This window comes from Triplophysa dalaica, chromosome 23 (genome assembly GCF_015846415.1).
Source record: "Triplophysa dalaica isolate WHDGS20190420 chromosome 23, ASM1584641v1, whole genome shotgun sequence".
Classification (NCBI taxonomy): Eukaryota; Metazoa; Chordata; class Actinopteri; order Cypriniformes; family Nemacheilidae; genus Triplophysa; species Triplophysa dalaica.
In genome coordinates, this window is record NC_079564.1 from 8523234 (window position 1) to 8536911 (window position 13678).

Sequence of the window (13678 nt, forward strand, 5' to 3'; positions counted from 1 at the left end):
GCCTGCAAACTGGTGCATGTCACACAAATGTTACTGAGCTAAAGTAAAGGAGACAAAGGGTACAGCTGATGACTCACAATATGCGTAATGGAGAACAATGACTGACCTCAATGATATAGACCTGTGTATCCGGTCTCAGTTTTAACTGAGTGTTGACAGATAAAAGAGGGGAAGGGCAGTTGTTTAAATGCAAGGAGAACATTGATCTAATATTAATACTATGACAATTTATTCTAGTTTATTTTTTAGAAAAGGTGAGTTGTGTTTGCCTGTTGCTACAGTATGTGGCGTGGTTACTATGGCTTTGCATTGCCAGGTGGTTTTAAGTCAAAAAATAGCATCAACCTCCTCAACATACCACATGGTTTAAGGTGCCACTCTGGTCCATAGCCCAACAGTCCAGGATGACTGTCACATCGACCCATAAAAAAGTAACATTTAAGGTTAATATTTCTCCTAGACATCAATTAGATTGAATGGAGAGCAAATAAAAACTTTAAGAAACGTTTGAATCTTGTCAGATGTTTCTCCTTAGAAAAATAACCAGAAATCTCAAAATGTCTCCATTAGAAATTCAAATGAGATCTCAAAAATGTTTTCAATATAAACACAAACATTTCTCATCAAATTCACCCAAACCAGATGATTATATCTATGAAACCTACATTCATTTTAAAGTTCCAGTCTATTTTCATTTTTGGGGAAACATCTGAAACTAAGTTGATACTTAAATAAAACACTACTGAGAATGAAAGATCGACCTCTCTGCAGCCTGTTTTTCCTCCGGGGAAGTTTAATGAGTTTTTTTTAATCCAATCCTGTTGTATTTGAGACATATTCTTGTCAATGGTTTTCCTGAAAGTTCCTTTTTATTGAAATGTTTATTTTGGCTACAGTACTCCTTTAAAGATTACAACCATAGCTTTTTAATACATTATTGTTTAGTATAATGGTGAAAACTGCCAATTGTTTGACCATTCAAAGAAAAGGAAATTAATAATTATAATTCATTGGTAAAGCAAAATCTTCTTGGAAGACACATTTTACCTGATATCCGTGAAATCTCTCTGATGCGGTCAGTAAAAGTTCAGCATGAAGAAACACATGACGCTGAATTTGCCTTGTTTAGACAATCAAAACCTATGTCATAGTATATGTTCTTTTCAAGTCGTAGCTCATTTTTTGCTTGTCATTGTGAAAGTGATGAATAAAGAAAAGTACTTAAATTTGCTTTAGTTCTTTCAAAGCGGTTGGCTGGAATCTGCTGTAGGGATGTGTGGTTTTATTAGAGAGGAGACCTGAGCCATTAAAAATAAAGTTTTTGCTTTGTTTCCAAAGTGAGATATTTCTTTTTTTTAATATAGCTAACTAACACAACAAAACATTACAACATAATAAAAAAACATGTTTTTTGATTTTTGTTATCCCATTTTGAAACCAAACTCTTCATAATCTCTTTTCTTGTTTAACCATTATGTTCCCATCTTCACAAAAGTTTATCATTTTGTGAGTGTAAAATCTTATTTTTGTGGGTTACCAAAATGACTACTAAGTAACCAGTGACTAGAGAGGTGACAGGAAGATCATTTGTTTGATGTGTTGGACACAGCCAAAGGCTACGGCTCAGAGCAAGGAAAGAGAGTTTAATCCTCATTCACAGGTGTGTCATAGCTTTTGTAACATCTCTGAAGTTCACAACGGACTTTGAGACAAAAGCCAGAGCTCCATGTGCCCATTAGCCTGAAGAACAATATAGGGACTGTGACTTACTAATCCCTGTAGAGCGCTGACAGCTCCAGCCTAAAGCCACTAGGTCTCATCTTTGCTCTGAGCAGCGTCTGTTAACCAAAGCGATGGGAACCGGGAGTATTTATAGTTGCCAGAACTTCGCCAAAAGGGGTGAACCGAAAGCCATTGTGGGAGAAAAAATATTATCCCCATTGTCAACCTGTGGCCGTCATTGTAGCGTCATTTGATGGATGGGGAAGTTTGTGTCTGGAGGGGAAATGGCTCACTGCATGAAAGCTTTTCAAGCAGCCCATAGAGATATTTGAAATGAAACTGGCCCATAAAAGAAGAGAGAGAGAATGTCATGAATAACTGTTCTTTTTTATAAAGCTTTCTGTCAAGGTTGATAACTTACCTCACCCATTCTGAACATACCTGTGCCTAATAAAAGAATGAAAAAAACAGTTTGAACCGAGTTCTGCGAAATCCAGATGGTTGTGTTGACTTGTGTTAGGGTTTTGGAATATGGTAACTGGTTTAGCTGGTCTAGTTATGAAGCCACCACTGTAAAAAAAACAGTACAATTTTACAGATTTTCATGTTTTAAGATTTTTCCTGTTTTTACAGATTTTTTTTGAGAAATACGGTTAAAAATGAAAAGTTCAGAAAAAGACCACAAATTTTTTTACTGTTTATTTTTAAATACGGTCAAAAGCTATAAAATTACAGAAAAAGACAACACATTTACAAGAAAAATGAGGAAAACAATTGAATATATATCCTCTAATTTTACAGAAAAATATATATTTTACGGTATATTTCAGTTTACAGAAAGTTGTTTTTCTGATTTTACAATGCTTGTCTAAAAAACAGCTTGACCATATCACTGCTGTCCTTCTGAAACCTTGTATCTCCATATTTTATGATTTTTATTTTTTGCCTTAAATCATTATTATACGTCACCCTTTATGTTTGTCACTGGGTTTTGCAAATAAATAACCAAAAAAAAAAAATGATCGGACAGTATTTAATTATTTAAAAAATACAGTGTTTATCCATTTCCTGAAAAACAGCAAATTATGCTTTGTACTTTTTAAGATAACGAAAAGGTTTATCTACAAATGAATGAATTCATACAGATTCATACGATTGAAAAAATCAATATGAATTCCCTAAGATCAGGCTGGAAAACCTTCCACAACACAAGCTGGACTTTCTATCAGGTGAACTGGTTTTGTTTGTGTGTAGTAGTGCAAGTTGTTTTATTAGTATCATCACCGTGTTGTGACAACTGACACCAAGTTTTTCACAGGTGACACTATTCTGAAACACACCTTACCCCTGGAGACCAACAAAATGTGTGTCCTTGTAAAGAACAATGGCCTTTGGGTGCTCACCTAAACCTTTTTGTTCGGTCGACAATGACAGTGGCTCCCACCCTTTTCGCCTAAACAGCACCAGGGAGAGACAAAAACACATGCCCTGGAAGAAAAAATATCAGTATCCTAAATCTCAAAATCAGGACACTGCTCAAACGTACTGTAGAAAAAAGGAGGCCTGAGAGAGGCAAAAGAATCGATAGGAAGTTGTGGTGAAATGTTTTCTTGTCAAAGCTAAATCTCATCACCTCCTCTCCTAGTTTGACCTTCCTCATCCAGCCACAAAGAGGCTTCATTCTCTGGAGAGACAGAGCGCTTCGCTCTTGTGTGGAAACTCTATCACCTGTCTAAAGGAAAACTGTGTCATCCCCCCACCTCCCCGGCATAACAGGATGTCTCCAGCCAAGCAGATCACACACCCTGTAATATTCACAGTGACCTTCAGAGCGCCGGCAAACTTTCTCACGTTGCTGGTACACTACCAAACTAATCCTAAATCTGCATTATGCATCTAAATGTGGATGGCATCTTCAAAGGCAAAATGATATGTACACAAAATTTTATCATAACCTCTAGTTTTAATTGGGAGAGTTTTGTTGTGATCTATGCACTGCACTGTACATCTTGCTTAGCCATATGTTTATTTTACAAATTGGGCTGATATTTTCACGAACAGTACCAAGATAAAACTTACAAGATGTGAGATGAAATGACCTACAGAAAACAAAACAGATGTTAAACTGATAATCAAAGTTTAACTTTCTTTCCACATTGCTGTTGAGTGAATGAATATTAGATAACAAATAGTCTCAGAATGTCTCTCAGAACCTCAAAGACTGTTCTCTGAATCTTGGCACGCCGAGAGTATGCAGTTAGTGCTTTTGGTTAAACTACAAAGAAAGCCTTCGTGAACGCGATGTTAGCTTTGGAACTGAAATTCCTTCCTGTTCATGGAAAGTTTGTCTCTGAAATGTGTTTTGGTCCACAAAAATCTGAACTTCCTTATGGGTTAATGCCCAAAAACACAGCTCCATATTAATGAAAATGTGTTCCACCTGAAAAAGGGAAAGTACTTTCAAGAATTGAATTAAATGTATTAGACATATTGCTCTCAATACAAACACACACCCATATAAAAAAGAGAGTTTGCTAAATTTAGCGTTTACTTAAATAAATTTTCCCTATTCGGTGTAAATTAGAAAAACATTATGGTCAAAAAAAGCCCTGGCAGAGTGTTGACGTAAACGAGATTCGAGTTTTATAGTGAACCAATACTGACCTCTGCCGGTCAAGTACGGAACTAAGAAAAAAGCACGTAGTTTATCACATACTTCTTGTTTGTGTCTAGACTCTAGACTAGACCTTAATGAAAGTATACTGCACAACAAACTGTTCGGTTCGTGTTATTTATATATATATATATATAAAAGATATATATATATATATTATATTGTTTTTCCTTCAATTTCCATATTTTTGTACTGATTGCAATATGCAACTATATAAATCAAAGCAAATGGGAGATATCACGTTTCCTTCCAAAATGTGAAGGGATGATGAACTTGTCAGTGACGCTGTCTACATGATCGATTAGTTAAGCCATTAAAAGAAAAAAATAGGCCTACGTATATTGTATCAACGTGGACAAAGCATTCGATCACCACTAGATGGTACTGTTTGTTTTTGATGTGATGACATGGTGAGTCTAATTTTGTATTTTAGTATCTATTACTTTAGTATCTATTATGATTGTAAATCAAGTAGTTTATGAAGTCATGATTTCAGCAGTCAGATTTTCCATCGCTTTTATCACAGCAGCGGTCCAGAACGTGAGAGCCGTTTGTGTCCTTGCCTGAAAAAGAGCTTCATCTCCTGTGAGACTTTCTCAAGGGACTGGTTGAGTGTGCTGGGAAACTAATGACTGGACAGCTGCAATCCTCAACAAACGCGATGAAAACCGGCCTAGGTCTACATCTTCAACACTGCGCACATTCTCATTAGCAACACGCACATGGTCGTTTTTATCTTGGCCACAAGCTCTCGCAGTTTTATTACAGGGAATTTGGTACCTTATAGTTTATTTATATTACTCATTATGTACATTTATTTGACACTAGGGCTGGGTTTTCGATTCTTATTTATATGATTTCGATTCAATATCGACATCAGTATTTCATTTAATATTTTAGTTTTGCAGAAAGGAATCCACACTTAAATATATAGGCTAATAACTGACCCCCTCACCTCAGCTTAATTTATGACATACACATTCACCTTAATAGTATGACCCACACGATTGTTTTGAATAACTTTTACTTTGAGTAAGCAAATACTCTACAAATAAACATTGTAAGTGTGCAACAGTGAAATCATGGACAACTTGAAACATGGAAATAAAACAGATTTCAAAATTCAACTTGAATATTGGCGCCACCATCTGGATGAGAGGCGAAGTACAGATAATTGTCTGAGACACGTGCATTAATAATCGATTCGAGGATTTCCCGAATCGATATTGTTTCTTAAATTGAAGATCGATTAAAATTGAGCAATCAATATCAATCAAACTCAACCCCTAAAAAGAATCAATAACTGTTGAGTAGTTGTAGTTTAATACAATGAATATGCAATAAAATATTTAAATAAATTTAAAACAAGTTGTTCTATAATAACCAAACAGTCAAAGATTTTACAGCAACTTGTTCTTTTTTTTCATTCTTTTTTTTACATGTTAATTTAATTTTGCACTGTAGGCTTCTGTGAAAAACAAAAGTTGCTCTAATTTTTTATTTTATATCACATTTTATTGCCTAGGTTGCATGCCAAAACACGGTTTTAACAAGTCGTGTTAGAACAATTGAAGTTTTTGCAGTATTCGTAAAATGTGATTTTCTGGTAAACAAAACGTCCACTGGAGAAAGTTGTATATTGCAAGCATGTTTGAAGATGTTTTGAAGTCAGTTGGTGGCCCAGCAATGTATTAATAAATAGATATTTTATATTTCATATTATTTCGCCCCAGCTCCGTATACTGTATGTACATATTCAATGTAAGTGGATCTTTACACGAATAAGAGCTGAATTAACTTTTTCAATAATTGCTTCAAAACATTAACTACAAAAAGCAAGAACACTTATGTGGTGTTCAATCATACAGTAATATTGGCTTGTGTTTGCTATAAAATGAACATAACATGACATTTCAAAGAGAACAATCAAATGTAACAGATCGTAATTTAACAAGTTCTTCAGTTCTGTTTTAAATTCACATGCAGAGAAAACAGAGGAGTTACCAATGATATTACTATGTAAAATCATTGCTATATAGTTCTCGTGTAGTTGTCACTCTTCGACTATTTGTACATTCTGAATACAGTCTTGTGTTATGTCCATTCATGTAAGTTCAAAGGAAGTGCATGGGTAAAGACCGTGAAATGTGGAGAGGGATAAAAGACAGAGAGGTGCCAGATGTTTATGCTGTAGCTCCACATAGTCTGATCGCTGCTGAAATGTCTTTAGTGTCCTCTGATCGAGCAGAAACCACAAAAGGCCACGTCTGTGGGAAAAAAAGGAAAAACACACATACATAAATGCCATGAAACACATTGATTTAAATGATAGAATATACTTGTATTGAACGTTTTCTCTTAGGCCTATAGTTTGTGTTATTCATGCATGTTCACATGCAGTTTTAAATGTTCAATATATTATATTTTAACATGTTTGTGTAATATGGTACATCAAATCATAATTTCCGAAAAACACAATATTACCATGATACACAAGCATTTCATTCTTTAAGGGATAATTCACCCAAAAATGAAAATTCTATCATCATTGACTCATCGTCATGTCATTCCAAACATGTAAAATTGTATTTCTTCTGCAGACCACAAAAAAAATACATTTTGAAGAATGTTAGTAACCAAACAACCCCATAGACTTTCAATGTGTGGACACAAAACCACCGAGACATTTTTCAAAATATCTTCTTTTGGGTTTCACAGAAGAAAGAGTCACATACAGATTTTGAACCACAGGAGAGTGAATAAATGATGACAGAATTTTCAGTTAGTGGAGAAAACCCTTTTTAAGGCTATACTGTTTAATAGATCTGCCTTACAGTATATAAGTCATAAATAAACATTATTTCTAAACAAACTTAAGGATGGGTATAAAGTCCTCAAATAAACTCGGACAACACTCACTCATACCAAATTCACAGGATGCACAAAGCCATTGTCATATCTGTCCTCTTGTAAAAGCTGTCTGAGGTGAGATATATAGCTGGATGCCAGACGCAGAGTGTCCAGTTTTGATAGTTTGGTGTCTGCAGGAACCCACGGCAGGCTGGTCTTCAGTCGTGAGAAAGCCTTGCTCAAAACTCTCATCCTCGCCCTTTCTCTGGCATTAGCAGCGTTTCTTTGAGATTTCGTTCCATCCTTTGCCCTCTTCTCTTGCTGCTTCTTATTGCTGGTTTTTCCTTTCAGATTGTCATCCATGCCGAACTCATCTTCAGAGTCTTGTAGAGAACGAGTGATTGACAGCTCCTGGAGGTCTTCAGTATCACTCACGGAACCGGTGGACATTGCCGTTTCCGATCAAAATCTTGACTTTAAACGTACTTACTGTATGTCCTGTTGTGGAACAGTGTGTGAAATTTAGTGTCCTTGCTCTAGACTCAATGCAACAGGTGCAGTCTTTACTTTTAAATTAGTACATTAACATTAAAGTGCTTTAAGGCCATCATTGAGGTAACAGAAGTTCAAGGTCATTCAGCATCTACAGAAAGTAAAACCTCCTCACCCAGCGTTTCAGAACTTGTCTTCTGGTGTAAAGAGCATATTTAAGTTTTAGGGTTTGGCAGGGTCACTGTGGATCAGGACTATCTCCTCCCCTTTTCCTCCTCAAACTTGACTGCTTGAGATCAGTCGCACTGACAACACGCGCTCTAAAAAAATCTGTTAAAATAGGGCACAACATACCGTTTTAACATGAAGGAATCTTCCGTATTCAAATTTTACAGTTGTTTTACCTGTATTTTACATTTTGCGCTGCATTAAATTCAATTTTAGCATTAACGGAAATTTCACGGAAAATGTACTGTGTAATTTTCTGCATTTTGCATGAATTTTTTACGGAATTTTTGTTAAAGTGTACACAGCATAAACCCACATTATCTGCTAAGAAATATATTTTTTTTAATCTGATAGATTTTATGGAAATGGCATAATGAAATTCTCTCATGAATTATGCGCCCCAAGTTGTTCCAAACCTGTGTGAATTTACTTGTCCTGTTGAACACAAAGAAAGATATTTGTAGAAATGTCAGCAACTATGATTTCCTGGACATTGTTGACGAGGAAAAAAAACAATGGTAGTCAAAGGTGCCTTAGAACTGTTTGCATTCCTAAATTCTTCAAAATGTGTCATTTTGTTTTCAACAGAACAAAAAATTGATACAATAATTTTTCTACTACGGTAGTCAATGGTGTCCCAGAAATGTCAAAGGGTTACATTTTTACAAATATCTTTTTCTGTGTTAAACGGTAAATGAACAGAGAATTTTCATTTTGGGTGGAATGTCCCTTTAAAAAAAGCATTTATGAAATCAATATGCTAACACTGTATATAAAAAAGGATTCCTGCATAGAATCATTCAAGAACCTTTTTTAAGAGTGCATAAAAACTTTGAAGCAATTAATAAATATGATGGAAAACGTTGTCTTTTAGACCTTAACTCAATGATCACTCACTAAGCACCTAATGCAACCATTTCTCCCCACATGCTCTTAACCAGATATAAACGTCTGAAAGGCCTATCAAACGCTCTTAATCCACTGGCCATTTCACAGAGATATTGGGTTTCCGCTGGGTTAGAACTCTCTCACACGGTTGGTACGCATTGGCCACAGCTGTCAGTACTTTACATCTGTAAGAATGGCAGGATGGGGGGCATTGACTGGGACCCTTTTGGTGGAGGGGGAAAATACACATGTTGACATTCCATACAAGATCACATTATGTTCTCATTTCACTCTCTTTTCATATACAAACATAAGAATGCAAGGTGCATGACGGAGGATTAAAATGTGCATGGAAAACTAAAATTATAATTTTTTCAATTACCCTTGACAGATGTCAGTTCAGCTGTTATGAATAACGATTTAGGTCAACAGTTCCATTCATACTTGAAGTTGGCAATAAATGCTGTAAATGAGACTGCAATTGCTACTTTTTATAATCTCACTGAAAAATCTTTGATTTTTAAAATGACAAGTGTAAGTGCATGTTTAATGTTTATGTGTTAGGGATATTTCTTCTTTTTTTGTATGGACAACATAAACAACACTTTTCATGTTAGAACTTTTTATGTTGCCTTGTTTGGCATAAAACAGAGACAAAAGGCTCACTTGAAGGAGATATTTTAAGTGATTTGAGTCTTCTGCATAATGTTTATCAGCAACTTGTCCGAACTTGTAGTCTACCAAGGGTTAACATAAACTTAAAAAGTACTAAGACAATTCATTAAAAGATGCACCTTTGTTCAATATTTCATGTTTAGCCTCAACTTGGCCATATCTTTATATCGTATCTGTATACGTTTGCACAATTCGTGGACATACATCTGAAGATCTCCCTATAAGCCCATCATATGGCCATACATACAATTTCCCACAGTTTAATTTTTCTCAGCATCTCACTATAGTCTTAGTACACTTGATATCTATGAGTTTTCATTCCCACCTAATGAGTGTGAAATTAAGATTTGATATTACATGGTCCTCAGCCAACAATTATCCAAAAGCACAGCTGACTTGCATGCCACATTTTGGCAGAGGGTATTTGCCAAGTGTAAACTCATTTTGAAAAAAAAAAAACCTTGTTCAGTGATTAAAATGTTCTTTGTTAAACAGTTTTTTGTTAATTCAATGTGAAGTATGTTGCTCGCTGATATAATTTCTCAAATACTGTCATATTTTATTGTAGAGATTAGACTAAGCCCTTTATCTTTATATCCAGAAGATAAACAATGTTTATTGTTTTTAAAAACTGGTCCTATTAATATAGGTGAACCATTAGAACAGCATGATTTTCTGCTCTTATGGATTATAGAGACTCATAAGCGCTGGATGTGGATTTCTATAAACCTAATAATATACAGTATTTATATTGGATGGTACAGATATGGAGGTGACTTTAACTGAGTAGCTCAGTTAGGAATATCTCACATTTCTTTCCCTCATAGGACAGGAATGCCCCTTAATCCTAAAACATACATCCTTCCACATATCTAAACTTTGAAAGCAATAATGTACTTGTGAACTTGTGATAAAATATATATATATATATATATATATATATATATATATATAATTAAACAAGAGTTACAATAAATCTTAATAAAATGTTTAAAATGTCCTAGAGTTCCTATAAATTCTTTATATATATTTAAAGATATTTAAAAAAATTATTTAAAAAAAAAACGTATTAAAATCATGTTTTCAACTAGCACTTTAAAAAAAAACTGTACTTTCAAAAACAAAAAATAAAGATGTTCAAAATGTTGTGAGCAACTATAATTTGTCAATAGATGTTGCCGTTTTTGTTAAAATATTTATGATAATTTTATACAAGAACACTTCATAATAGAAGGTTATAAGCAATATTTGTCCCTTGAAAAATGAAATTGTCACACTAAAAGGCCATTTAAAATACTGATAAAAAAGGCAATTTAAAATGAATGATTAATGAAACCTTATGCAACTTCCCACTTTCAACTTAAAATCTTGAGTAAGCTCATTGTTCTGTACTGTGTGTCAACTAACCATAAGCATAACATTGTTGCACATAATGTCTAATTACATGGGAACACTGGTGGCACTAAACTGCTGCAGGACAGCTCACATGAGAAAAGTGCAGATGTCTGTCGGTAAGTGAGTTAAGGGTTATAATGCGGGCAGTGCTTCTCTCTCTCTCTCTCTCTCTCTCTCTCTCTCTGTTTGTGTGAATGAGAACGAAAGACAGGTGCATGACTATGACATCAGCCCTTATGTGTGCTCTCCTCCAGCCTTGGTTCCCATGGTCACCACAGTCTCACAGCTGCAGTGTAAAACAAATGCCATGTAACAGCATCAAAACTGCCTTTAAGAAAATCAATATAGCCCTTTTCAGTAAAGCCTCAATGCTCTGAATCAGATGATTTAATTGAATGATGTGACTGACCGAAAAGGGAGCTGTCCTTCTTTTCCTATCACAGGATGAACAGTAATGAGGTGAATCTCATGAAACCATGGCAAATAAATCTTTGCTTAAAACTCTCAATAGGCTACAATTTGTTATTTTGTACACGACAAATAGAAGGTTACTGGCCCAGTGTGTATTTTTTTGGAGGATCTACTGACAGAAATGCAATATAATATACATGACTTTGACTTCATAGGTGTATAAAGACCTTACATAATGAAGTGTTTTTAGAACGAACTATTTCTATCTACATGCAGCGCGGGTGTTATGTATCCAGTGTTTTTTTTTTGTTCTCTCTCTCCAAGTCTGCCTCCCTCTAGGTGGCGGTGTGACCCAAATTGAATGGAGTTCCTGATTGGACTGTTCCGTTCCGGGTTTTGTATTTAAGGGCTGCTTTGACACTCCTAATGGTCCATTTTGGGCCATTTGGGTTCTTGTTGGGTTTACCCCGAGTTTGTTTATGTTGGACCTTTGAATTCTGTTATGTTCTTAATTATTATTTAAGATGTTAGTTTGAGAATCTGCTAAAGTCCGTTACATTCTGTTTTCGTTAGTTTCGATGATTTGTCATTGTTCTTACTTTAAGGGAATTAGGGAGTGTGTCGCCATCTTTATTTGCCTGTATTCATTTTTCCCTCTGTTTTGAGTTTAGGAAGTTAGGTTAATTGATTGTCTTTTGTTTCTTTTATTTGTCAAGATGTTTAGGTTATTTAGTTGGGTATTTATTAAAGTAGTGGTTTTGTTTATTGTTTTGGCATTGACCACTCCTGAATAGAAACCCTTATTATTTGTGTTTCCTTTATGTAATAAAAATATTTCTTTACAAAGGTTACTTTTTGTGTGGATTTGTTTATGTTGCGGTCGACCCTAGACGTAACTATTATCTTTTAAATCACGTAAATTGTTTATTTAAAAAGTTCATTGTGGTCTGTTGTACTTCATTTGATTCATGTCCATTTCAAAATTGTGTGTATTTAATCACAAACATGAATTGTGCCTTTCAACGATTACAAAAACAAAACAATCCAGGTGAAACTATCATCGTCCAGGACTTTATTTTGCAAGGATCTACAGCAGTTCAGTTTTTCAAACATTTACCATCATCTCATTGGCCAAAATTAAAATAAAACTAGATTATGATTTTGTCATAATTGAGCAGCCCTATCTCAAAACAACCTTTATATTTGTGTGTATATATAGTAAAGTGTTTATAATGAAGACATGTTGTCATGACACAAACACAACACAAAAACTTCAGAGAAAACAAAATATTGTCATTTACTCTAGTCTAAACCATCATAATTACTTTGCACAGTCATTGAAAGTAGCTGAGAGATTGACTACTCACTAACCTGTGATCAGGATATCACATTGTGAACGTAACGTATCTGAGATCAGTCTCGCTAAGAGCTGGGTACTTCCATGCGTGAGAAATGTTTTGCTGTCTTTACTCTTAAGAAAAGGAAGTAATGTAATTGTGCTCTATAAACTCCTAATGCTCTACGCCACTGAGCACATGACAGATGAGAATTATCGTTCATCTATCTTTCTCATTCTCAAAAGCATTTGTCACCAACACCTGCATTTGAAAACAGCTGATCAGGTTGTAATGTCAGAGAATTATGATTTAATGGGTGGCCTGCACGATTTCCACCAAAACATAGATTATTTTCTCCTTTGTGTATTTTTCTAAATCAATTACTTGATTGTTTTGGTTTTCCAATGGCCAAGAAAATTCCAATAAATGTATTTTAGTATTGCATTAAGGGAGAAGTAGTAAAATGAATCTGTCCCATATGTTTATTGTGATCCCTGTCATCAAATTTATTACATCATGATGTGCATGCAAAATCACAAATTCAGGTTAACATCGTTTTGGCTTTTGCAGGTGCACGCCTTAATCTACTCCCAGCATGATTGATGCATGTTGAAGTCTGTGACATCACCATGGACAATGCGATCAACAAGATGGTTTTATGCAATAGGAATTTCATCCTGATGTAGACATTGAAACAAAAAATAGGAGGATTACACGGTTGAGCTCCCCTCTGACAGTTGCAGTTTGAAATGAGAAAGCGGTCACAAGGACAATAAAATGCACATCATAATTGTTCTACTCATCGAGTGCAAATGTGGGTAATAAATCTGTATGTTTGATGCTTTACATGGCTGTATTAAAAACTTGTAAGTGCAACTTCTTCACCACTGAATCTATGTACTAATGTAACCTTACAAATACATTACACACTGTAAATAAAAGCTCAAATGATCTCAGTGGTCTTACGATCTACACAATTACACTTAAATCAGCCAGTCTTTGCTGT

General features: G+C 34.9%; 1 protein-coding gene across 1 annotated transcript; it reads right to left on the reverse strand.

The window, feature by feature from the left end:
• Positions 1 to 6579: 6579 nt before the first annotated feature.
• On the reverse strand, positions 6580 to 7696 carry LOC130413539 (transcription factor 21). The gene is made up of 2 exons (XM_056738822.1): positions 7322 to 7696; positions 6580 to 6663 (listed from the first exon to the last, which is right to left on the reverse strand). Exons 1-2 carry the CDS (start codon positions 7694 to 7696, stop codon positions 6580 to 6582), a joined length of 459 nt encoding a protein of 152 aa, XP_056594800.1.
• Between the last annotated feature and the right edge of the window lie 5982 nt (positions 7697 to 13678).